The following is a 23,733-nucleotide window of genomic DNA, read 5'->3' as shown; positions in this document are numbered from 1 at the left end:
AAAGGCACTTGTGGAGAGTGATCTGGATTGCTTAATAGCTGAAAGTGCATTTTAATTTATCCAAATATATGTATATGGGAAACACAGGTCATGCTGTTCCCAGAACTGGGAACTGTATTCTGAGGTTTTGCTGCAAAACACAGCTCCTATGGGTGTTTCGATGTCAAAAATTTTAGGCCGACCCTTGTGTGTGATAATGAAGAAGAGACACAGCAAACTTTCATGTCTGTCAGTGACACTGATGAAAAGGAAACTAGAATAGTGATATTAAAATAACAAAGATTATGCAAGGAAGAGGCAGAAAAAAAAGAATATTGGAGGTTTGGAAAATTGTCTTGCCTATGAAGGACTTACAGGCCTCAGCATGTTTAAATTATCTAAAAGAAATTGAAAGACAATTGATTTCATACTTACCTACATTAAGGGACAACATTGGGCACCAAACAGTTCTTTAATGTAGCAGAAAAAGGCAATACAAGAAGAAACGTCTGGAAGTTGGAAGCCCCCCCAAAATAAAATGAGAGTTACAGTACATTTTGCAAAGACTAGTGGGAAACTACCAAGAGAATTGGCAAATTCATCATTTTTTCATGCCTTCAAATAAGGAATGGATCCCTTCCAGGGAGATATCAAACAGAAATTTCTGAGGCAAAGTCCAGCGTAGTTTGGATAAAACATTTATATAAACATTTCTATAAATACTGGCATCTTGATTCCTCATCCATGTCAAGGAGTGGAGAAGCAAAGAGATACAGTGGCAGGTGATATTTGAAAGCCTTCATTGAACTGGGGCCGAAGGAGAAAGAAACCCAGCACACAAGTGATAAATCAAAGCCTTTTTCCTTCCGTTACATAATGTGTATTTTTGACTTTGCTGACAGCATGGTATATATGTATAAACTGCATGGTATATATGCCCTGAAATAAACAGTCAAAGTTCTGTTTTAATGTACCACCAAAGGGTCCAATAACATCTGGCTTATTTGTTTTCTTGAGGTGCTGTTTGTTGCTGTTGTTTTGTTTTTGTTTTTTAAATTATTTTATATATTTATTTACTTGAGGTTTTTTTTTTTATAAGGTCAATGACTTCTCTGACAGTATACCTGGAGTAAGCGTTGTTTTTATACACTGCCCACATTTTGGATGGCAGTGGATGATTCTTGTTTTGTTTTGTTGAGGCTTTTCTATTATATGTAAGCTAGGTGACTTCTCTATCAGAACAGAATGAGGAAAATGAAATCAGGGGCAATTTTCAGTCTGCCTAGACACTTCAGAGGTTTCAAACAGCATAATTCTATTTCTTCTTTTCTTTATCCACTGTATTAACGCTATGTGGTTTGCTCTCAGTGCAATGCCACAAGAATAAAAGCAAGAGATTCAGTGTGCTTGGATCAGAAATATGCACTTCCCTCTCCTACACATTGTCTTCGGCACATGGATCAATTTGTGGAGCGAGCACAAAAAGGAGTGTCAGATTATTTGAAATTTTTCTTTGTCTAGGAAGGGCAAATAATAAAATACTACTTAAGCAATATGGACAATAGCATTTTGCAGATGTAGTTCTTCCTTTGCCAAGACACAAATGGATGACACATTCTTGATTCTATGACACATTCTTGATTCTATGACACATTCTTGATTCTATGACACTTTATTTTCTTTTTCTTTTTAACCTGTGTGACAGAGAATCAAATCAAGAACCCTGAAGCCCAATACAGATTTGAAGAACTCATTTTGGTATTTAAAAAAAACCAACCAAATAAACTCTAACCTTTGCGTTACAGTACTTTTAGTGTGTCAGTAGCTTTTGGTAAAGGTGCTAGGATGTTAATTTTGTGTGCGATGAAGGCAAATTGCAAGTGGAGAATCCCAGAGCTGAGTAACAGTATTAACAATCAATGCTGTACTACCTGGTCTGTTGCAAGGTTGTGATCTAAATATAAAACTGAGAAATCTCAAAGGAAGAGTGAAGAAAAGTTGAGCTTTTAAATATTTTGATTCTTTTCCTAGCTAACTATCGTGATGTCAAATAGAATAGGAAGGAGTCGTCCTGCTAATTGACCTTTGCAAAGCCATCCATTTGCTTAAATAGCTACTTGAAATAGATCAGTTATTACTTTGATAACTCAATGTCTTTCATGTTAGCATTTATAATGGCACCTGGGAAAATCTGTTTGAAAACTTTGCTTCATTCTTTCTTCTGCTGCATATGCACTTTGGTTCTCTGAATGATATTAATAAGCAATAGTGATTTTTATTTTTAAGAGATTACAGGTCATGATATGAGAGACTAATATACCAACAGGGCTGGAAAAAAAAGAATTCACAAGCTTACTCAGGTTATTAGTACAAAGGGAAGGGGGAGCAGGTGGCAAGTTAGACAGCCATCTAGATATTATCAATCTGACAGGTATCCAAGTGGTTCTGTATTATAGTCTCTAATTTTGATCTCTGAATAGTTTTTAATAAGATTTAGCTATGGGGTTTTCAGCCATGTCATGTGTTAGAAGATGTTCTTTCCAATCACGTTAAAAATGTACTTTGTGAAAATTCCTCTACTGACAAAAACAAAGGACTTTCCATTGTAAAAGCCAATGTTTTACCTCTGCGTTGCCTGGAATCAGCAACCTAAAAGTTAGAAAGGAAGTAGTGTTAGTGTTTGCGTTTTTTTTCCCTTCAGATTAAAGAAGCTGAACTAAGCTTGGAAGTCAGAGCAAAATAGTTTTTATTCAGGTTCTTTGATTTTTGTCACTGGGCATTCATAGAGACTTTTTTGGCTTGTGTTCCTTATAAATCTAATTTCATTCTGGAGCCAGGACTTTTTCGGCATTGCTCCTGTGAAACTTGGACACAACAATTTGACAATATGTCCAGACCAAAACAGATCAAGTAGTCACACATGAGTGATTCGGCGGAGCATGCTCAAAGACAAGACTGATGTCTCTGTGCAGCAAACAATTCTCTAGGGTAGGGACAGCGCACTCAAATCCAGTCACCCCAGAGTAAACACTAAGTTAGACGCAGCTTAAATGTGCCTTCGAGCAGAGGCTTCCACTGCTGAGTAGATGAGAGCCCCAAGCCAAGTTGCAGATCCAGCCATGCCGTAGCATTTATATCTCTTTTCAGCCTGCTAGCAAGTGTCCATAATCATTAGAGCAGTATTGGGGTGCACTCTGCAAGGAGAAGGGGGAGAAAAAAGAGAAAAAACACTTGTTAGAATAATTTTGAGAATGTTTCGTGTGTATTTGCAACTCATTTTATTAACTTTCCATGAGTGTTTGTAAGTGTGATAGTTTGTTCACCAGGGTGTTGGCAGAAAGAAGTCCTGGAAGACTCTGTTGGAAATACTCTCTGCTGTAGAGATCACTTTGATTTTCCTCTCCCTCCTTTTAAAAGTTTCAGTCATTTAATCAAAGAGCAGAAACTATAGTAGGTAACTATCCTAATGATTCCCATACAGTGTATGAAGGACAGCTAAAGAACTAGGAATGGTCTGTAAAAATACCATGGGAATCATATGCACATATAAATACGTTCAAATAATTTCAATGTTAATAAAATATATTATTTTGGAATAGTTTAAAGAATATTAATTTTTTCAAGTAACTTATTATTTAAAGTAGTAAAATTATTACTATATGTTGATTTGCTGTTAATCAAACTATATTTGGAAAGAAAATTAGATTTTAATTTTAACATCGCTGCTTTGTTCTAAAATATCGGCAATAAGGTTGACTTTTAGACTTAAAAAGAAAAATAAATAGAGAAGCTTTCCTTCTTCTCTACAAATTTTTATAAAAAAAACCTCTTGTTACTAAGTAGGGTATTCTCAGTTATTACTTCAAAGGACAATGCCATAATTAAAATTGATCTTTGTTAAAATGACATTTTTTGCTATCTACCTTTACTATGGAATATTTTCTTCAGTATGGTATATATGGAATATGCATTGAAGGCAAACAATTTTAGATAGGTCTGGATTTGGTTCACACTGGTTTCAGTATGATCTGCCTTTGATTTTTATACGTTATGGCCAGTGACTGATGCATGGTGCCCAAGGTAGTTTTAAGCTAAGTTGGGTCTCGGAAGCAGGATGAACCAGGCTGTGCCTCAGTTTGTGTGGCCACGGCCGTGCTGCTCTGATGCTTGAGCCAGTTTGTTTCAAGTTAACCCAGGTATCCCTCCACTGCCATTGATGATGTAGAGCATATTCTTACATAGGAATCCTTGCAATTTTTTTTGTATCATTCCATTTTTTATTTATTCCCCCCCTCCCTTTGTATTTCTGGCACATATATGTCCACAGGTGTTATTAAGTGTAGGGTAGCATGTGGTGTCCATGCTTCAGTGCTATCGCAGAGGAAGGACTTCCTACAGGAAAAAATGATCACTTTCAGTATTTTGCAGGCTGCCCATCTAAGCCCATCATTGCCTGGCATCTACACACTAAGGGCAAGGATCCAGCGAACTTGTGATTGGGCACCATGCCATCTGAACAGATGGGCATGGAAGTAGGCAGCCAGTAGACCATGTATGTGCATCAACTGTGGGTGTTGAGGGCAAGATTCCCAGTGGAGAATGTCCAAACAGCTGTCTGGCCTGAGCCAACATGCCTACGACCAAGCAAAAGTGCCATCCCTAAATCCTGCTGAGTTGGATTAACCTTCAAAAATAAAAATTGCTTCTGCAGTAGCATAAGGTGAGTTTTTGGCTTGTTTAAATCTGAAAGAAAGAATTAGGTAGGCAGGATAAACGTAGAGTCCACTAGAGAGGACTGAGCATTTGTCTAGGAATATTAATAATATTTTATACAAGGGTATTTATATCGCACAGAGTAACTGATGACTTGCAGGAGTGTGACATCAATGTTAATTGCGCTCTTTCTATTAAGACAGTCCTTTCAGGAGAGACCAAGCTTTTGAGTGCATTTTGATTGCAGTGTATGTGCTGGATGTGATTTTGTAAAGGCAATTTTTCTGCACATTTACCTTCTAAGTTTTAATGATTTTTTTTTTTTTTTTTTTTTTTGCTTGCCCCTTACCCTGAGAATACTATTCTGGGGTGTAATTTCAGGTCACAGTTGCTGACACAGTTTGCTATCATAACTGAGTTCTCATATTTATTGTCTTTATTTGTCTAAGATCCAAGGGGGACATGAAAAGATAATTTATCATTACTCTCTGTCTGTATTAACTTTAAGTTTTACCTTTTATAGACATAACATCAAAGAACACGTTTTTGCAGACGTAGGTGTCAGAGGCAAAGAACAGTGAAATACTGATGTCTACCGCATTTTTGTTCCTGCTGGTGTTACTCCGTATTTCCTCTATCATTGGTGCACTACTCATCTGTAATTTTACCAAAGTACCTGCAGTAGTTAAGATTAATATATTCTAATATCAGGGTGAACCAAAAGTAGCAACTGCATGATGAATAGAAAAATCTGAGTAGGAAACTTATCAATATATTTTATTTTATTATATGAATTTTTATGTATGGCTAGATGGATACTGTCAAAGGGTGCACGTTGCTGTATTTTGTTACTTATTACAGGCTGTAACAGAAAAGGTTAGTAGAAATGTATAAAAACTCTCACTTTGTTCTTTTCTTCAATCAATGAGTATTGTGCTTAGTACAATTAAAGCATATTGAAGCTTTGAGACCAGGTTCCAGTTTGATTTCCAATTGGAAATCCTGAGGATTAGCAGCAATGCAGCTGTTGGTCCCTTTGTGGCAGTTTGATCCCCAGGTACGTGAATCCAAGCGACCCACAGTCAAATTTAGAGCAGCCTTGGGATTTCTTGAACTCATATGGGTGGTAAGAGCCTTTTGTAGCTGTCTCCTCTTCTACATATGGTTTTGGCAGATCTCCTACTCCTGCAAAGGCTAAAAATGAAGCCAACTACATCAGCTGGGACTCCCTCAAAGCAAGGATCAATTGGACAAATTTCAAAGTTCATTTGAGTAGCTCGAGAGGAACAAAAGGGCTCCCACTCTAGGGAAAATCTGCTCCTGGGAAACAGCAAGCCATTAATGGAGAAAAGTACCTCGTGCCTGATGCAGGCTTATCCTTGGAGTTAAAATATTAGCCCAAACTGGATACCCCAAATTTGCATCACCCCTCCAATGATGTTGGGAAAGAAGGTGACATAGTTTCAAACAGACCATACTTTGTAATAAAACTCTCAGTTATTTTTTCTCTGACCACAGAGAATCAGTTCATCTTAACACTGGCTGAAATTTAAACTAGGATCCGGGTAATTATTTGGCTTTTATTTCATGAATGAAGAGGCTGAATAAATCGAGATACTCTCACAGTAAAAGCACTGCGGTGCTCATCTACAGCAGGTTCTGAAGCCAGGGAGCACGCCCAGGTGATTAAACTGCCTTGATATAAAATACCTACCTTCACAGGCTGGAATACGAAGGAGGGCCCTCGCACTGTGGGAAAGGTCTGTAGGATTCTGATTTATAAGGGAGCAAGAGGTCAAGGGAAGCAAAACCATTATCATTATTTTCACAGGCTCTGGAGATCTGAACTGAATATGGAGGGCAGTGTGCTCAAAGGGAGACATGCAGGGGGAATGCTACACAATCCTGCTTGCTTTCTTTTTTTTTTTTCCTTTGCCCCACTGACTTCAGTCTGCAGATTCTGCTGAGAGCGTGTTATACGTAACAAACTCAAGCCTGTAAGGACTGTGAAGTGGTTTTCTTATTAAATGATGCATAGAGAGATTATCTGGTCTGTAGCCAGAGCACAAAAGCTTCATCCATTCAAGTTCCTATTCCCCAGCAAAGCGTTTGGTCACCTGCACAGTAACAAGTTTTTGGGGGCCTGGGGATGGGGAGGGAGGGTGAGGAGCAAATGTGGGCTGGTGGGGGCAGGACTGAAACTGCTCTTTGGGCCCCCTCCCTCTCTCCCAGCTCCTCAAGCCTGAGGGGGGAAAACAACAGAGAGACCTAATGTCACATTATGCTGCCTGATATTCTCCATTACCTTTTCTTCTGAAGAAATCTATTTGGGACAAGTAAGGAGGGGAAAACACCCACGTGAGTCTAATGTAACCCTCTGGAGGATGGTGTTAGGAGGCCCCCAGAGCAAGCCAGGAGCTGGCCACAGCTGTGGGAAAGGAGCCTTTTGGGACACAGGGTGGTTTCCCTGGCACTGAATGGGGTCTTCTGCTGAGCCATTGCAGAGCCCTAATGCACCAAGAGCATTGGCAGCAGCAAGTCCAAGGAGAAGGGGGCGGCTCCCACTGTTTCTTGATAGCCTCTGTTTCTTAAGGATGGACCAAAGATGACAAAAGAGCATCTCCAAGTGGGGAGCCCCATGGGATTTTCTCAGTGCCTTTTACAGCAAGAGAGAAACCGTATCATAGTAGAGCTGTTTCCAAATAATTTCTGTAGATAATGATGGACTTGCCATACTGCCCAAGACTGGATCCTTAAAACAAACCAAATCACTCTGAGCACAGCAGTGAGTGAAAAGTTACAGGATTTTCCTTTCTCTTGCCACTGCCTAGGTGTCTTTCAAGGGATGGGGCCATTAAGAAATGCTACATTACATTTTTGTTAAGTTTATCTAAGCAATTAGGAGCTGTCACTGCAGTATGGGAGTGACTGGGAACAAAATGACCACAGACATCACTAAATCAGGTGTCACCCCTCCTTCTCCCTTGAGGGAATGGTTTTCACAAAAGTTTATGTGACTAGTTTGTACTTTTATTGCAAACTTTCAAGCTGCCACCAGTAAGTTCGATCCTGTAAAGAATGGAGTGTTCTGGCCCTGACCCAGAAAAACACTTAAGCCCATTGCAGAGTGCTTTGTTGGATCAGGTCCAGACTGGAGCAACATGCGGTAGTAAGGGTTCAACAGTAGGGGCTTTCTCTCTGTTTTGGGAGTTAATAAAGGAATCCCCACATACATGGTTGCAGTGTGGGTAGGATGAAACAAAACAATAGTTAGACCCCAAAAAAAGAAAGGTCAAAGCATGAACAGAGTGACAATATTTTTGGTAGAAATCTAACAAAACCTCCGTGAGAACCTTCTCCTTGGTGGAGCAGTACAGTGATTGATGGAAAAAAACAGCAGGTAAACGTTGTCCCAGGGTTTCCCATCCAAAGCAAAGCTCTGCTGCACCAGGTGCTGTTTGGTTAAACAAATTATGGATTTCCCAGGCTACTTGTATGTGACTTTTCTGGGTAAATAACTTGTGGTGAATAACTTGATAATCTTGGCAACCACTTAGAAATGTCTTACAATTATCTTCGTTATTTAGGGATGCAAGTGCGTTAAGAATGATGTTTCAGGAAATAATTAATTTTTTGTACCTTGCACTAGAGCAGCCTATCTGGGCCTTTTGAGAAATGCTACTTGGTTATGTTAGGTTTGGTTGAAATAAAAGAGAAGTATGCTTCTTTGTGTTGACTAGATGAATTAGGTCAGAAATATGCTTGTAATGGGAAATAAAATCCAAATCAGTCCTCCAAGTCTTTTTTTAAATCAACGCCACGCTATTTGAAGAGTCTAGCAATGAGTTAGTCATGATGAATTCCCACAAAAAGAGGGAGAATTTAAGGAACAAATGGGAACACAGAAAGAAATTAAATTAAACATCAGGTTATTGTATTTTTCTCCATCAGTGTTAAAACAGCAGTTGTCAGATGGTTGTCCCTTCACGCTGGGATACCAGGCATATGTAATGGAGGCTTTGCCTTTGTAGAAAGGATGATGACGGATTAGTGCTTAGATGCTGGAATAACTCTGGTAGGAGATGGATACCCTTTAGCTAAGGGAAAGGGGGGGGGGGGAGCTGCTGAGGCTGAATTTAACAAAACCAGACTTGCCCACAGACTTGCAAGCGCTCACAGAGTGGATTTTTAATGCTGCAGGTGACATTGTTGCTGACTGAAGAATGTTCATCAAATCAGAAAACTGCTGATAAGCTGCCTTTCCCAAAAAAGGGATCTCACGAACTTCTCCTGTAAATCTCTGCCTTTCATCATACCCTGGGAGGTGAGGTAGAGGACTTGTGACAGATATTATTTAGGGCTTTCTTCAGTTTATTAAGGTAATCGAACGGAGCGATAGAGAAAAAAAAATGATCTCAAAACATCTCCTTTATGCTCTATCTGTTAAAAACTGAATGAAAGAATGAAAATAATTGAGCTTCACTTCCCTTTAAATATTTTGGTATTGTCAGTATATTGAAAGATGAGTATATTGACTACTGTCACCCATTTCTCCTGCTAAGAACATTTTAACACTGAACTGAACAGACTGTAAAGGAAGTGGTACGACTAACTCATTTGGCAGTTGTTTGTAAAATATATTTCAGACCAACTTTGTGTAAGGCCTGCTGGAATTCTATAAAATCAATCTCATGAAAGAATATATTGCCTTTGTTGTTTTTGAGGGTTTTTTTGAGCTGTTTTGATTCAGTTTTAAAAGAGTTCCATTCCTAAACCAAGAGGCTGGTAGAAATGAGTAAGATTTTTGTTGAAGTTTCCATTAATTCCCTTTGTAAGCCAAATATTTGGGGTGTTTTTCCAGAAGAGCTTGATCTTGGCTTACATAGTTGTGGATTTTGGTTGTATTTCTGTAACTAGATTCAGATTTTGGAGCTTCAGGTCTTTCTTGCATGAGATTTGCTCATTGCTGGGCTATGAAGAAGTGTAATTTCTTTTATTTTTGCCCTATAAGAGAAACTTCTTTTTAACAAAAGTATCACATTAAATACTCAGGTAGGTCTATTCTTTCTTCTTCTACGCATGCAGTTTTCCTTAATATTTCCACTTTGCATACAGCGAAGAGGTTTTGAAGCCCATAATATCATCTATAACTGGAATTTAATATTCTTTTTCTCTTTTGATACTTCCTGGAAATCTTACTATTGTCTTTTTATTACACTACCACTAATAATATTCTAGTACTACTAAAATAGTACTTTTTACTATCTCCTTCCTTTGTTTGGCTGTGGGTGGATTTAGTGCTTCTGACACATTCTTTTTAGCATGTATCAAATGTGAGCATTTTTTTTGCTAATGCTCTGATCGCTGAACCAAAGACCAGCCCGAAAGCTCTGATCGGTGCTGTACACTTCACAAAGTTGCATATAGGGCCCCCAACAGACACATATGATTCCTGGAGAGAGCAGCTGAATGTTAAAATAGATACTGTGGAGTGGTGGTGTGTCTTGTTATTTAATTTGGATGAGGGAAGAATATATTTCAGAAAGCATCGCTGGGCAATAAGTTCTGTTGTCTGTTAAGGAATAATTAGAATGGGGGATCAGGGTAAGAAAGACTTTCTATGATCCAGACCTGAATAGTTTAGCTATATGTCTTGAGCAATATAGAACTTTCAGAGCTGTTGAACAGTAAAGATAAAAAAACAAGATAAATTGAATTAATTTATTTTGAATTTATATACAAGCTTCTGCCTGCATTAATATTAAGTTCCATCCAAAATCTAAATAGAAAGACTGTAATCTTAGAAGTTCTCTCAATAGCATCAGCAAATCATTCTTGTTTACCCTACATGCTAATAAAACAGGAACATGACACTCCTGAAAACAAGATTGCAAAATACAGAAAATGTGGTCTGACATTTTTTTTCTCCCCAAAGGAGGGACTGCCACTAACTAAAGTATTTCTTATGAAAGCTCGATTGCTTAAGATGCAGAATATTAAGAGAGAAAAACACTTTAGGACACAGCCATGTCACCAGCTGTTACTCACCCTTAATGAAATTGTTAAGTGATATTCTTCATAAATAGGTCAGAGAAACTTTTGAATTGTGAAGAATGTTTTATCTCTTTCTTTGAAATGTTTGTATTAAATTTAGAACTGGTAATTCATTAAGCTCATTAGCTCTGACTAGGAGAGTAGAGCAATATCTAGGATATAGATTTCAAGGCTTAAAAATGTTAGTGCTTACAAATAAACATGAAAGCAATGTGTGGAGAAAAAATATGGGATCATAATATGTTTAACTGTTTTTTGAGCGTGGCCCTCTGGATTAATTAAGAACATTTTCTATATTCAGACACTTGAATATAAAGAGAATACATTATGACTTTTGGTTAACTCTGTCTTAATAGGGAAAAAGAGAATGCATTATGATGAATACAGTGAGAACTAGTTGAGACTATATTTTGTTGTTTGCTTTTTGGCTTCAGTTAAAAGAGGAGATAATCACTGAATTTTACAGGATCATAACTCCAAATTATATTATTATTGACTGACATTGAATTTAAACAGTAAAATTTTTTAATGTATATGTATACAAACGCACAAACACTTTTGAGTGACCTGTTCTTTATTGCAGATTTGTAAGGAAGTAAAATGCTATTGAGTTCTGCCAAATGCTTGATTTGTGATGAAACTTTTATTTTATCTTAATTTCTGGTATAATCCAATAATTGTCCAGAGTTAAGTCACAGACGGTTATACTAGCTTCCTCCTAGATAAGAGGGAACAGGATGAATCAAGGACTCGGTGCTTGGGGACAATTTTAGAATGAGTCCAGTATTGCGGTAGCCTTCCAGTAATGGAGATTTTAGAAATAGCCTTTAAAGCAGTTTAAACGTACTGGATATATTATATTCTTGGTCCCAATTATTTTCTAGTTTCTTCATTGGCTTGCTTAGTGGTCTAGAGGTTATAATTAGCATCTTTCCCATTTCTGTAAAATGGGTTTTAGAGCACGTGATCTAGTTAAGCAATTTTTTGAGATTCCTGATGGAAAAGTCAACATTTAAAATGATTATCAGTTGATTAATTGTTAGGTAAATTTGCCAATGTGACATCACAAAGAAACACATTTATACCAGAGATGTTTAGTGGTTAGTAGCTGTACATTTCAAATACACAGGGTTCAGAGGAACGCCAGTTTGCGCAGAAATACAGTACTGAAAGAAACCAGGTTTCCAAATCTCCATCCAATGCATGCTGTGCATGCTCAGTAATTAAATTTGTTGGTCCATCTTAACCTGCCTGTATTTGAATCCTCTCTGAATTTCAATCCTTGAATTTATTTTTTTTTTTTTAGGTAAATCGTCATAGAAGAAATCATTCCCAACACAACTTAACGCTTGCAGACATCATTACAACACAGGACCACACGGTAAGCAGTTGCTCTATAGAACTGATAAATCACTCTTGTTATTTTAAATGTTTATAATGTAAATGTTAAACATGCTTTACTAAAGAATAAATACATGAGGCTTTGGATGCCTCAAGATATTAAGGGATTCAAGGAACTTTGATTAATCAATAAAAAAGAATAATTTTAGAGGGTACAAAGCAATTCATATAGCTTGACTTTGCTGTTAATTCTGTTGTATTAGACTGATGCTTCATCTGTATTAATACTTGGTATAAAGTAATGTGACCATGTCTTTGTCCTGTCTTCGCCCATATTAAGGTAGTTCTAATATTAATATCAATTTTTATAAGTAAAAGTGGTAATGAAATTTAACAAAATTTCATTGACACTAAAAGAATCTAGGGGGAATGAGAAGCAGAGAATTTTTTCTATTAAAAGAAAAAGAATATTTAAATACAGATTTATGAAAGTAATGTTGGTATCGGTACTTTTATCTACACAAACTTTTCAGGATTAGGTAGGTTCAGAAGCTTTGAATTCTTCTAATTAGTAAAATTATAGAACCTATATGTGATATTATGATAATTACTTTTCTGTATAGTTTCTAATACTGTTAGCTTGTTAAACCTTTTTTATTATTGTTTAGAAACTCAAGTATTTATACGTATATACTTTAATATTATGCTAAAAAGAAAAAAAAAAACCCAAACCAAACACAACACCCCACATAATAATTCCATTTTCTTATTTCTTTGCTAATCTTCGGGGCATTTTGGGTCATGTTCTCAACCTTCCATATGTTGAAAAGTTGCAGGAAGGGCAGCAGCTTAACAACAAATGATGATATTTATTGAGACAGAAACAGCAGACCATATCATTAGGATATATTTGGTGGTTTTTTTAATCTATTACCATCCACTTGCAGAAGTATTGTAAGTTAACTATCTTGGAAGTATTTTCTATCTTGGAAGTATTTTCTCAAAAACAGGTAGAACAAAATAGGGGATATTATCAGATGTTAAGGGGAATATAGCACCCCAAACAGAGGTTATAAAAAATATCGGGGTCATCCTAAAAATCTTTTTATTTGCCTTTGTGGTAAAGTTGTTTCATAATTCCATAAATTCCCTTTACACTAATTACAGAGAAAACTGTGCACGTTATCAGTTTATGAAGACCATGCTAATTTTTTTTTAAAGACAGCACCTGTACTAACTCAATTAAAACAATATATATGAAAGCTACTTTGCTTCGCACGGAGAGGTCTCATATTAACTGAAGATCTTTTATTTTTGAGCTGTTTAATTTTGAGCTGTTTAACTTGAAACAAATGATGGATTTGAGCTATGTAATTTAAATCAGGATATTTTATATGCCCAACATTTGTTACTGAATTTGATATTCTAGCTCAAGACAATTATAAGGAAAATATGACTGAGCGGCAACATTTTCATCTGGAAGCACATCCAGTTTTTAACTTCCCCAAATGTGAGAACAGTGGTGATTCAGATCTGATGTTGAAAATCAAATTTGCCTTTAGTTTTGGATTGGTCAAAATAACAGTTTGGGAAGGGTGGTTGGTAAACTTTGAAAGAGTTTTGGGTCTGATTCAGAGAAGCAATCAACAGCTTGAATGGTTAGCCAATGCTCCTCCCAATTTCTGTTTCCAGATGGATAGAAATATTAAAAAGAATAACCTTTCTCATATGTTATTTGGCATCTCTGGCCCTGGCCAAGCACCAGAAGTTTTATGCTACAAAAATGAAGGGTTAGAAGGGGAAGAAAAATATTGAAAGATATAAAATAAGTTTGATTAAAAAAAAAAAAAAAAAAAGGAAAAAAAAGTAGGTGGAGATGGGGATTAAGTCTTATTTTAGCTCTAATAATTCACCCATCCATCACTATATAAATAGGGACATGACTCTGCACAATAATCCCTACATACTTTCTCTCTGGGTTTTCTATGGCAATGATATGCATAACAGGAATTTGCATGAGATAAGTACAAATTATAGAAAATGTTCACACTAATCCTTGTGTACCCATTTGAGAACATCACCTAAATCATTGTCCGATACCTACAGACTTTTCAGAAGTGCAAGCAGATATGTACACAGTACATATTTCATTATATGCTGTATACCAGCAGCAGACAAAATCTAAGGAAAAACTTAAACATATTACACAGTTAATATCATGATGTTTTGTATAATCAAAATAAAAAATATGTTTGATATCAAAATCCTTGTGTTGCATGTTAAAGCATATTTTATTGACGTTTAATTGCTTTGCAGAAAGCAAAATTCTATTTAAATTGTTACAAAATAGCCTTCTGACAATTTTTTATAAAGATCTGGTGGAGTTAAAATATTCTGGTCAGGTACCGACTCAGTGGTGTTTGAAAGGGAAAAGAGACCCACTCTGAACCACGATTTTGCTTCTTTTCCCATTAATGACACATTGGGCCATCCTTAGTTAATGAGATCTGTTGAGAAGACAGGTCAATGGGTTTGGCTGAAGACCCATTTTGGGTCCTTATCTTGTTTTGGTTGGTTATTTAATTTTTTAATATAAATTTACATAGCCAAAACCACCCCTATCCTGAGTTGTGTGTCACAGGTATACAAGGGATGTTTCAGCAGATCGTAGAGAACCGAGTGTCTGCGAGGGCCTCTGGCTTAGGGAAAGTGTGTGCAGAGATGTGGAGGAGCACAAATTAAGAGGGAGGAATGAAAAAAAAAGACCAAGCATAGGGCTCGCTTCTGATATCCCAAAACTCACGTGCAACCTTGACACCCTGCAACCAGCACTGCGGCCTCGTGTACCCCAGCAGAGTCCTCAGCCTGTCCTGACACCACGGAAAAGGGGGCTGGTTTCAGCGATAGCAGAGCGTGGGATCTACCAAGGTGGTGATATCAGGCTGCTAATATCACATACTGCTTTGTATCGGTTACAGCTAAGGGCTCTGCCTTTTGGGGTGTATTTTGGAAAATCCACAACACCGCTGTGCTTTCCCTTGTTTACAGTTCCAGTTTCAGATTGTTTGTTGAGAATTGACAGAACCGCTCAGTTTGGTTTTCTGCACCGTACTGAGATCATTTAGTTCAGCTGGAAACTTGAAGACAAGTTCTCCCTGGACACGGATGCACGCACTCCAATGAAGTGTGACCTTTTAAGGGCTGTGAGGGGTAAGCGCCTCGATGCCAGAGCTGCTCCAAAAGACAGCACCACTTAAAAGCATGATGCCTTTTAGCATGAGCCTTGATCTAGCACTGAACCAAAGCAAAATATGGCACCTATGGAGGCGATGTAACTCTTCCTGTTATACAGGTATTTGATGTTTCTCTGACATTGGTTACCCCTAAACATAACTCTTCAGAGTATAAGAAGCAAGAGGCTTCTACAGAAGTAGGGTAGGTTCCTCATAGCTATAAATGAAACTCAATATATGAAATGACACCTTGACAATAATTTAGCTGTAGTATATTTTATACTCATTTTTACTTATAGCTAGAAACTTCACTTGCATTAAAATAAATTTCTTCTAAATCAACAAAAATAATATTATTGGGGTATTTCTAAGGTTAATTCCATGTATTAATTGACTTTAAACACTGGTTGCAAATTTTCAAAACAACTGGTTGTATCAGGGGAAAAATAGGTGGCTAGACTGAGAATTACTGATAAAATGCCCCCCCACACTAGATTAGCGAGATGCAGACTCTTAGGTGTGTACTAACTGGATTCATTCATCTAAATAAATGATATAGTTATGACACATTTGTGTTTTTTTTTCTTGTAGGAAGTGGAGAAAGAAGGATATCTTCTGAAAGCTAAAATAGCAGACGGTGGCAAGAAGTTAAGGTACTATACGTGAATGTTACAGAACTTATCAGTTGCAAAATTCAGAGTTGAGGCATGTTTAAGTATGTATAGCTATTATTGATGCTTATAGCCAAACTGCCATTGTTTCAGTTGTCATTTTTTAAAGCCAGCATATTAAAGTCCCAGAAACCAAGTGACAGCAGCTAACAGGCTCATTGCATGTGAAGAGCGTGTGTCGCTCTTAGCCTCCTCGTTATATACATATTATACACTTATCAAGGATACCCTTAAGGCACCAAGCAAACCATTAATGTATTTTCAAGTGGGCAAATTTTAGGTGCCGGGTGTCTGCTTGAGGGGTCAAGGATGGGATGTAGGAGCCCACCATGTGTTGATGCCACAGAGATGCTAAGGCAAGATTGTCAAAGTGGTCAGCACTTACTTGCTTAGCACTGTGTTGAAAGTAACATGAATATTAATGTGGCCTTTTATGGGAGGATTTGCTATGGTTTGCTGTATCTAGATGCCTGTAAAGGAGGAGCAGTGATGTGACTGGTACTGTATGCTACCAATGAGAATGAGAGAGTAATGTGAAAGATTACATTTCACATGTGGATGTGACCCTGCCGACAGTGGGGGGTTGTAACTAGGTCATCTTTAAAGTCTCTTCCAACCTAAACCATTCTATGATTCTGTGATTACATTTCTGCCCGGAGAAAGGGGTCCAGTAGTGAGTTTTCATACCTTTGTAGTGCTAAACCATAAGGATCCTAGAAATGCTTATTGAGAAGGGAGTCTGGAGGTCACCTAGTCCAACCTCTTGAAGCAAGAACATTGTCAACACTTGGCCAAGCCTGCTGCAGATGGGTACCATCAGAAACTCGTATATTGGGAAAGGCATTGATGCCAGTAATACTCTATACCCCACTTTGGGTGCTGGCAAAAGCTTCAGCAGAGTGTGCATCGGCTGGGCATCACCTGTGAACAAGCCCAGAGGAGGAGGAGGGAGTTTTACATTCCCCGTGCATCGGGTGCCCTCAGCACAGAGCATCTCCGTAGCTTGGTGTTGCGCGTCAGCTCGACGTGGGTGCAGTGTAGCTCGGCCACTTGTATTTTTAAATAGCCCTGAACAGTCTCGCGTTTCGAAATAGCCTGAGAGATCGTGAGCACCACTGAAGCTATAACGTGCTGCCATCAGGTGTTCGTTTGACAGAATGCAAATGCATTTGCTCCTTTTGCAGCCCCCAGGAATTGGGTCACACCTCGCAGGGGCTCTCCGGCAGCAGCTCTCAGCCATGGCTTTAACCTTGTAGCTATAGACAAATTCACACAATATCCTGGTTAATTCTAGCTGGGTCTCCTTTGCATACTGATATTTACGGTTCTTTATACAGAGAGAGGATGGGCAGTGGGGATTCACCTACTCTGCGTACACTTTGTCTGATTCCTCTTTTCACATACCTAAACTTCGCCAGCTGGAAGTAATTTCTTGGATAATATTGGTGCCGCACGGCAAAAATCGGAATATTGTGAACAGACTTTTCTAAAGAGCTTGAAAACCTTAGGTCACTGTGTGTATACCATGAAATACAAGGTGTGCCCATCTGTATAGAGACTAATACACTTTAAATTATTATTATTTTTTTTCTTTTTTTAAAACTGATGGATGACTTTATGGAAAATGTGATAGGTTGTATAGTTTATATACCTTTTATCTTTAGGTCACAAAAGTAATGAAGTTTTGATTTTAAAATATCATTTTTAAATGAAACAACTGTAGAATAAAAGAACTGAGGAATTTAAATTTAGGGGAAAAAAAATTCTTGCAGATAATATGATGAAATTCAGTTACATTCTCCTAGATTCTGTAATCCCTATAGTCTCTTGCAAAACCAGTAAATTTTCTTATTCCTGATGGGATTAGAGCATTCTCTGCTTAAAATTCAGAATGAAACTTAGGTAAAACATCTCACCTGATATAATTTAAGAAATACTTATAATTCATTTTTTATTTCTTCGTTGTTGACTTCTTATGTCAAAACCATAAGTAGGACTGCATTTTTTTTTTATTTTTTTTTTTAATGAGATCTAGGTTCAAATGAAATGTTTTCAAATCTTGGCAAACTTCCCAGTTAGTTTGATCAGAAATTTGAATCTTTTAAGAAGATTGCACACAAATCTGGGAACTCAAAATGCAATTGCCGATTTATATTTCTCAGGTAAAAAAAAAGTGCCCCACAAATAGCTGGAGCTGACATTCTGGCTGGTAAAAGTGGCCATGACACAGAAATGTTCCTCTCCATGGCTAATGTCAAGCATTTGGTGTAAATTGGGTACTGAATCTAAGCTGTGTCCCAAGGGTTTTAATCCTTTGGTAATCCACATTTATCCAGGATATCCAACTAGTAGGAAAATCTGTTTAAAACGGCACACAGCATACTTGGCCACTTACTCGCCTGTGCGTTTACAAGATCTTTTGAGTAGGGGGAAAAAAAAAAAGAGATTAAAATTAAGAACTGAAGTTGTACTTACAAATAGACAACTTATGTTCACTACCTTGATGGTGATTCTCAGCTACAACACTTGTTTCCTAAAGATACTTTAAAAAATAATAAGCTGAGGTTGGACTGTTCTTAATGCCAATATGCACCATCCAGAGCTATGACAATTGTTCACATTAGCTGTGGATACGAGCTATAAATGTAGCTGAAAATTTCAAAGTGATTTACAAACACTGTCCTTTTGTGGGAAAATATTTGCCACTGATGATCAGATACTTCTCTAAAACCCTACTGTTTCTTTTTCAATGTCTCTCTATTTTTTTTCCTCATTAACATGGCACAAAAAATGTAGCCCTGCTTTCTCCAAACATATTCACCTCCTTCACAGTGACTTTCTTTCACTGTTGCTTCTTGCTGGCCATATTTTAGGGATGATCACTAGATGGTTCTGGGTGAGACCCTGCCCGCTCTGAAGCTAGTGCAAGTTCCTCTGATAATGCCAGTGGCATCAGGGCTTCACCTGTAATATTGGTTAGGCTCCTTAAGATGATGACTGAAACATATTAAATAAGAAAGTCATTAATAGAAAACCCATCTGTTGTTATGCCTGATGTGCAGTTTGATGGGATATTGAGTGCAGCAGAGCTTTGAGATGGATCTGGAAGTGAGCACTATGAAGAAGACCAACAACCTTTTAAACTCAACAAAGCCAGCTTTTGCTAGGATAAAAACTGGGTGTATTCAAGTTACTTAGGACTACCTAAACAGAAAAAACTCAAAGGGACTAGGGGAAAGAGAAGAGAGAGGAAAAAGGGGTTTTAACAGCTCCTCCTTGGGCCCTCGGTGTCCTTACAGGCAGCTCCCTCTTTTTTAACACACTGCAACATTCATGTGAAACATCCTGTTTATCATACACATTTTCAAGTTTATTCTAAAATGTTCAGATTTGTGATTTGCATTCACATGAAGAAAATAGTGTGTTTATGAGTATTTTTGTAAATATCTGGTGTTGTGACCCTCAAAATATGAGGATCAAACTTGAGACCTTCATCTAAAAACAGTTTTCTATCAGACCAGATCTACCTGTTTATGATAATGTGGTGGTTGGAAACATCACATTTTATGTAATGTATGTAATAACATTTTTTTCTGAGTTGAGTATTATGTTCTTCTGTGTCAGGGGACGCTGTTTCACATATCCATGTGTATTTTGACTTCTCCCTGGCCCCAGCAGTTTGACAGCTCTCTAGGGCTGTACCATGAACTCCTGATGTGTAATAGTTACTTAAACCTCTCTCAGATACCGTTCTTATCTTCCTTGATCTCCTGTAAGTTTTTTATTTAGGAAAAAGAGAAAGTATTTGGGACTTTTCAAAATAGATCTTTTCCTGAATTCTGTATCAAAAGTCAGATCGAAATTATGTTTTTCCTTCTTGGTTCTCTTTTAAGTATTAGTTACCAGAAGAGCACCAGCTATTGGAGTCCTCTAAGTATATGTGAACTTTAAGCACGTGTGAATAATCCTACCGTTTGCCTGTCATTAAGGCACTTGGGTGGAAAAGGAACATAGATAGGCTTTAAAAGGTAAAGCAGGAGCCTTCAAGCTTTGGGCCACATTCAGGTATAATTAGGATGGTGCAACTCCATCAGTATTGGTGGAATTGCATTGCTGATACTGACTTTAGACCATTTTTGTTTCTGACATGAAATAATTAAAATCCAAGTCTACAAATGGAGCATCTTTTACCTCCTGTTTGCATGCCTTACTGATTTTTTTCTTTTTTAAATTTTATTTTATTTTTAAGGAAAAACTGGTCCACGTCCCGGGTTGTCCTCACAGCTCGGAAAATGGAATTCTACAAAGAACTCAAGCAGCCGTCGCTGGGCAACCTGGTAGGCAATCAACCATCCGATATCCAAAGCTTCCTTGCAACTGTTATTTCAGTATAAAAAGTTCGGTGTTTACGTAAGACAAATTCGGAGCGAGCTGACAACCTTCAAAGGTTTGAGATCAGCTGAAGGAAAATGCCTTGATAAACTTTTAATCAGATGGAGTGTATGAGAAGAAATAGAACTTAGCATGTCCTTTATTAAGAGGTACATTTTGAGAATAATTGCAAAGTGAGACAAATGGTGAGTGACTATCCAGTAATGTGAAGGTAACACTTTAAATTAAGGTGTCATTTATGAATGCTTTATTCTTATTTATGAAAATGATCACTAAATGCAGCTACTTTCTCAAATAATGTATTATAAAGTATGTTATAAAATGCATTAGTAATAAATGCTTAACAGATGATGCGATGAGAATCTGTTGCAAAGGATATTGTGAGACGTAAATTGTATTAAACCATGTATGTGCATCTTTAATACATGAATTTAAGTTGTTATCTACCATCCTATAAAGTGGCTTATACATTAATAAATAATAATAAATTATTTATAAATGGCACCTTAATATAGGGTGTTACCAAAGCAGAAAACATTATAAGTTAGCAAAGTGATTTTTTATCATAGTATAAATGTGACATCTACCATATCACGCTAACCTTCCTGAATATTTCTATGACTCCATCTAATGCAGCTAATGCAATTTCTGTAGCCTGTAGTTACTACAAAGTGAAATTTGCAGTACCTTTTTATTGTGCCCCAAGGAAAGACCACTGATCTTAGTCTTCAGAGATGTGACAGCTACGTTGAGCAAGCAATAACGGCACGTACGCCTTCAGTGCTAGTTACTGCCGAGTTTAAGCCTACAAACCTGAATGTGGGCAGGAAAAGGGGGAATTCGGTAAATGTGTGACACTGGGCAGCAGAGGGACAGGTTTGACAAAGCTCCGTTGTGAAAGGCTCTCAAGGCCTGATCAAACCTGCCAAATCTCATTGGCACGATGGGTGGCCACAAAGGTGCTCTCTTTGTCAGGAGTCACAAACAATAAGCCATTTTTTTCTGTGGCAGGTGATACAAACATTTTCTTCTATATATTCTTGATCTATCAATGCCACCTGCCATAAATCAGCTTTAAAGAACACCTTTTCATGTCTTGCTTTTTTGGAAAGATGAGGGTCACAGAAAAATAAAAATAGACCAAACGATAAAAGCAAGTACAGGATGAAATCTGGTACTTTCTGCTTGTGTTTGTGCCTGTACAGCAGGAAAATACTACTTTTCCAAACCCGTGAAAATCGTGTAGCTTGAATTAATATTTTTTTTCAAAATCACGTTTTCCTTAAAGTTGATTAAGATATTATTTTTTAAAAAAAAAGAAGTTGCAGGTGAACTTATTAGAACTAATCTTATAATTTGCTAGCTGGCTTACACTTCTACCTGCTACTTCTTCTCATGTCTCTTTGCAAGCATTCACCCAAATCCCAGAAGATAAATGGACCAGTGGAAATTCAACATATAGGAGACTTGATTTTGCTCTGAGACTGCTCCACATGGTTAAAATTCCCATTGCCTGTTTAAGGATTTAGATGTTAAAGTAGACTTGCCTGCAGAATATGCCTCTGGCCCAGATCTCAATCCGTTTATCTCAAAAAAATTAAGGTGTGTTATGAGAAGGGATCTTCTGAGAAATCTGTCCCTTTCCCTGAAGTTTTACTTCATCCCCAGTGCTCACAGTTGGTGAGATATCATCTTCTGCTTCCAATGTTAGGAAGAACACAGACATATTGATGTCATATTTTGCTCATTATAAGGAAAAAAAAAAGTTTTTTTCTTTTTTTTTTTTTTCTTTTTTTTTTATTCCATGTTAGATCTGAACACTGGGGCTGTGAACTCAACGTTCACTAGGTTAGAAAAAGCTGTTTAAGTTACATTTTCTGTCTGTTGCACATAACTTTTATGCAATGGTGAATAAACAAATTGGGTAAATCTTGAAAACAACAAGAGTTGTCAGTATTCAAAATCTTATTACCCAATTTCCTAACCCCAAATTTCACACATCAAAAAAGCCAAACCGGCATGTTGATCTGATCTGATAAAGCAAATGAAATGCTTATTTCCTTTGTAAACCATTTAACCAAATATAATTTTGATAGTGGAAAGGAAATAATACAAAAAAGGCTTCATTAGAAATCATTTGTTTACTGATTTTACTTTTTTTTTTTTTTCCATCTGTAGTTTACTTTGGAAAAAGGGGAGCTCAACCATTAATTAAATAATGTAATATAGGCAATGTTCGTTCACAACAGTATGACTCATAACAAAGCATTTTTATTGTTAGCAGGAAAATGATGTGACTTAACAAAAAGATTAATGTTCCTTTGTATTATAAAGTTATTAATTCATTAATAATTAATTATTAAATACTGTACATGAATTGAAAATTTAGAATAAGACAGTATCATTATAAGAAGAATGATATTTCACAGTAAAGACAACAGGAGAGAGGGAAATGGAAACACGTCCTAATCATACCTCTTTTCCTGATGATAGGAAAACATTTAGAGCTGATTTAAAATCATATTTACCAAAATCTTTAATATTCTAATGCAAAGAATTGGTAATAGCTAAAAGGAATTTTTTGTTGTTCCTTTGTATGATTGTAGATGTAGGACTCAGTATAACAACTTTCCTATTGATTTGCATGGAGAAGACTGAGATCCTTCTGTTGAAGGCAGTGACAGTATCTGGTAGTTTTATTAGTAATAGAGCACAGCAATTAAAGCACACGGAGGAGATATTTAGAAAATGAGTTTGTTGGCAAATATTACTGAAAAGGCAAGTTTGCATGCCACATAGTTAAATCATTGTATTTTGATGCTGCCTTGATCATTTGTGGTCATGCTTTTGATACACATTTTTTTTTTTTTTTTTTTTTTTTTTTAGTGTTGATATGAATATAACTTGCTTTTCATTTTAAATTAAGGACATTGTGATCTCAAAGGATCACAGCTCCATTCTTTCCTACCCGTGTTAAATTCTATTATCAGTTGGTCTTTCTGACCAAGAAAAAGTAGTCTGTTTATTCCCTGAGATAGTTTATTCAACAGAGGTTATTTTAACCTCAGGTTATTAGCCCATCTGCAAAGTAATTTAGTGAGTGAAAATGCTGCTGAAATCCATATTCATGTTTAGGAAGATTTCATTGTAGCAGACACTTGTATCAATTCACAACATAACCCCCTCCAACAACACTGATATAACATAATTGCTCTGACTGCAAAACACAAAGCAAGGACGTAGAGGGCTCAGGCTTTCCCAGTAACCTTAACTTCCTCCCTCGCAGTGTCTCTGGGTAATGCAGAAATTGGAAAGCAAACTATGCAACAGGACAATGTTTAGGCAAGAAT

The 23,733-nt window shown here is 37.0% G+C and overlaps 1 protein-coding gene across 1 annotated transcript in view; it reads left to right on the top strand.

Moving 5' to 3' along the window:
- Positions 1 to 23,733, top strand: part of ARHGAP15 (Rho GTPase activating protein 15) — a 333,370-nt gene that overhangs the window by 35,423 nt on the left and 274,214 nt on the right. The window contains exons 3-5 of the mRNA XM_074145377.1: positions 12,053 to 12,127; positions 15,912 to 15,973; positions 20,241 to 20,328. Of these exons, the coding sequence (XP_074001478.1) occupies positions 12,053 to 12,127; positions 15,912 to 15,973; positions 20,241 to 20,328 (225 nt within the window). The remainder of the gene's footprint in view (positions 1 to 12,052; positions 12,128 to 15,911; positions 15,974 to 20,240; positions 20,329 to 23,733) is intronic.

This window comes from Numenius arquata, chromosome 3 (assembly GCF_964106895.1).
Source record: "Numenius arquata chromosome 3, bNumArq3.hap1.1, whole genome shotgun sequence".
Lineage (NCBI taxonomy): Eukaryota > Metazoa > Chordata > Aves > Charadriiformes > Scolopacidae > Numenius > Numenius arquata.
The sequence above is the reverse complement of the archived record's forward strand: the minus strand, read 5'-3'. Positions and strand labels throughout refer to the sequence as shown.